This window comes from Scylla paramamosain, chromosome 44 (genome assembly GCF_035594125.1).
Source record: "Scylla paramamosain isolate STU-SP2022 chromosome 44, ASM3559412v1, whole genome shotgun sequence".
In the NCBI taxonomy this organism is placed as follows: domain Eukaryota; kingdom Metazoa; phylum Arthropoda; class Malacostraca; order Decapoda; family Portunidae; genus Scylla; species Scylla paramamosain.
In genome coordinates, this window is record NC_087194.1 from 2,582,515 (window position 1) to 2,585,014 (window position 2,500).

The 2,500-nt window shown below is 40.7% G+C and overlaps 1 protein-coding gene across 2 annotated transcripts in view; it reads left to right on the plus strand.

Moving 5' to 3' along the window:
• Positions 1-2,500, plus strand: part of LOC135094184 (tetraspanin-2A-like) — an 8,861-nt gene that overhangs the window by 5,847 nt on the left and 514 nt on the right. The window contains exons 5-7 of one of the 2 annotated variants that reach the window (XM_063994037.1): positions 1-18; positions 508-616; positions 887-2,500. The exon at positions 1-18 is cut by the window's left edge and continues 77 nt beyond it; the exon at positions 887-2,500 is cut by the window's right edge and continues 514 nt beyond it. In XM_063994037.1, coding sequence (XP_063850107.1) covers positions 1-18; positions 508-616; positions 887-985 — 226 coding nt within the window. In that variant the 3' untranslated portion in view covers positions 986-2,500. The remainder of the gene's footprint in view (positions 19-507; positions 617-886) is intronic. The other variant, XM_063994038.1, reaches the window with a different exon arrangement.

Below are 2,500 nucleotides of genomic sequence, written 5' to 3' on the forward strand. Positions count from 1 at the left end.
TGTCACTGGAAATGCTTGGTGAGTTATGCAGTTTAAGTACAGGGGCCACTTGGTAGATAGATAGATAGATAGATAGATAGATAGATAGATAAGGAAATGGTTAAATGTTTGTTTGAATTCATAGATAGATAGATAGATAACAAGAGAGAGAGAGAGAGAGAGAGAGAGAGAGAGAGAGAGAGAGAGAGAGAGAGAATACTTAATCATCTTCAGAACTTTGGCAAAAAAAAATAACCTCTCTCTCTCTCTCTCTCTCTCTCTCTCTCTCTCTCTCTCTCTCTCTCTCTCTCTCTCTCTCTCTCTCTCTTTCTTTGTTACAAGTACGGTACACAACAGAGGATTGATTTGTGAAGGAGGAGGAAGACGAGGAGGAGGAGGAGGAGGAGGAGGAGGAGGAGGAGGAGGGCAAACAGTAGGTCCCTGATTAGTTGAATTATACACTTCAAACTTCTTAACCTTTCACCACCACCACTACCACCACCACCACCACCTGTGTCCCTCCGTCAGGTACATACAAGGGCACGGTTACATGGGTTGTGTCCGCGGCTTCACTTTGTATCTAGAGAAAATGTCCGGCTGGATCTCTGGCGTGGCTCTTTTCCTCGTGTTTTTCCAGGTAAGTTAGGCTGTGGTGGGACTGGAGTGAGTTAGTAAAGAAAATGGGTAAATATTTGTAAGAATTAATAGACAAATAGATAAACGAGAGAATGTGTGCTTGTGTGTCCGTGTGTGCGTGCGCGTGTGTGTGTGTTTGTGTAGCCTACTGATACATTTTACAAGAGTTTAATGCTTTCCTCATTTCACTTAGTCATTCTTTCTTGCATACCTAACTAATTCTCTCTTTCCTGCCGCCTCCCTCCCCTCCCCCATCACCCGACCCTCTCAGCTGATGGGTCTGGTGGCTGCCTGGTGTCTGATAAGCGTCAAATACAACTACAGGGGAGAACAGCAGAGTGAGGATGATTTCTACCGAAGGCGCAAGTGAAGGGGGACGTGAGCTGTGGCCAGGGAGAGGTACTGTCAACCTTCCATTCTTCAGACTTGTTGGCCCCCGTGTTCTGAGCCACTGCTTCACCGCACCTTCACTATTTTCCAAAGGCTCTTAGTTAATGTTACTTTCTAGGTGTTTTTAGTGTGTTTTCAAGGTTCTAGTGGCAAATTAACAAGTTGCAAGGGTTTTTTCAAGGGTGTTTATGTGAAAATCTGGTATCTTTCACTAAAACCGTAGAAACACTTTGAAAACCCGCGCCACTTCACTACGGCTGTTCTCAAAGGCCACAAAGAAGTTTAACGGCGTTCTAAAGACTGTTAATCTTGGTCATAACGTAAAAACCTCGTTAAATGTCACTGGAACCTTAAAAAAAAACACTTGAAAACCCGCGTCACTCCAGAGTAGGCTAGCCCCGTTTCCGTTCCTCCTAGAAGCACTATTTTCAAAAACCACAAATATCTTTTTTCACGTAAGAGGTTCACTGGCCAGAGACAAACCAAAATAAAGAAAAAAGGATGCTCTCTTTACCCACGCCAGTTCCTGAAGAGAGATCGAGAAGAGTCGTTGAGAATTTGAAAGATAAAGATTCGATATAAGTGTTTTTCATTCTAGATGGAAAATTTTCTGTGGTTGTATCCTTAGTTAAAAGTGTTGGGAGGGGCAAGGAGATGAATCAGAGTTGGAGGAGGCAGGTGTAATGGCAGGTAATCAGGGAAGTGGTTGGTGTGTGTGGGGGGAAAATTCTTATTTGTAACAACCAATAGGACATAAAGGAAGGTGTCACGCTTAATCACGTTTATGGCCGGGACAGAAAGATTGCCTGTAATAGTTTCTTTTGCTTGATTTTCTTTTGTTTTTCTTTATTTTGTTTTGTTTGTGTTTTTTTTTTGTGTTGTGCGTGTGATTTATTTTCCTTTATTTCTTTTTCTTCTTTTTTTTGCGTAATTTATTTATTTTTCTTTATTTCTTTATTTATCTATTCATTTTTTTTATATAAGGTTTGTAGTGAAGGGCAATGCAAACTACTATCATCATTTTTTTCTTTCTTTCTTTCGTTCGTTTTGTCTATTTTTTTTTTTATTTAAGAATTCTAGATAATGACAACACAAACTACATTCAATATTTTCTTTTACTTTTTCATTCCTTCCATACATACATACATACATACATACATACATACATACATATATATACTAAGACCATCTCCCAATTAAGGAATACACGAAGCAATATTTCCACAACAAACATACATAACACACACAACACATTAGAGGCGTCATGTACGATAATAGCGAGGACACGAACCCCCCCCCCAACCCCCTGCCAGCTGAGAGGATCGCGGTCCAATTTACATCATTACCATAAAATTTGAAATAGCATCGTGTGTTCAGTTTTGTTCATTAATGCACAGGAGGGAGAGGGTAGTGATAATACATGCACCTTTGTCAACACCCTCTCACCTTCCCCCACATCTTCCCGCGCTGTTCTTTTGTCTGTATTTTGAAAAGC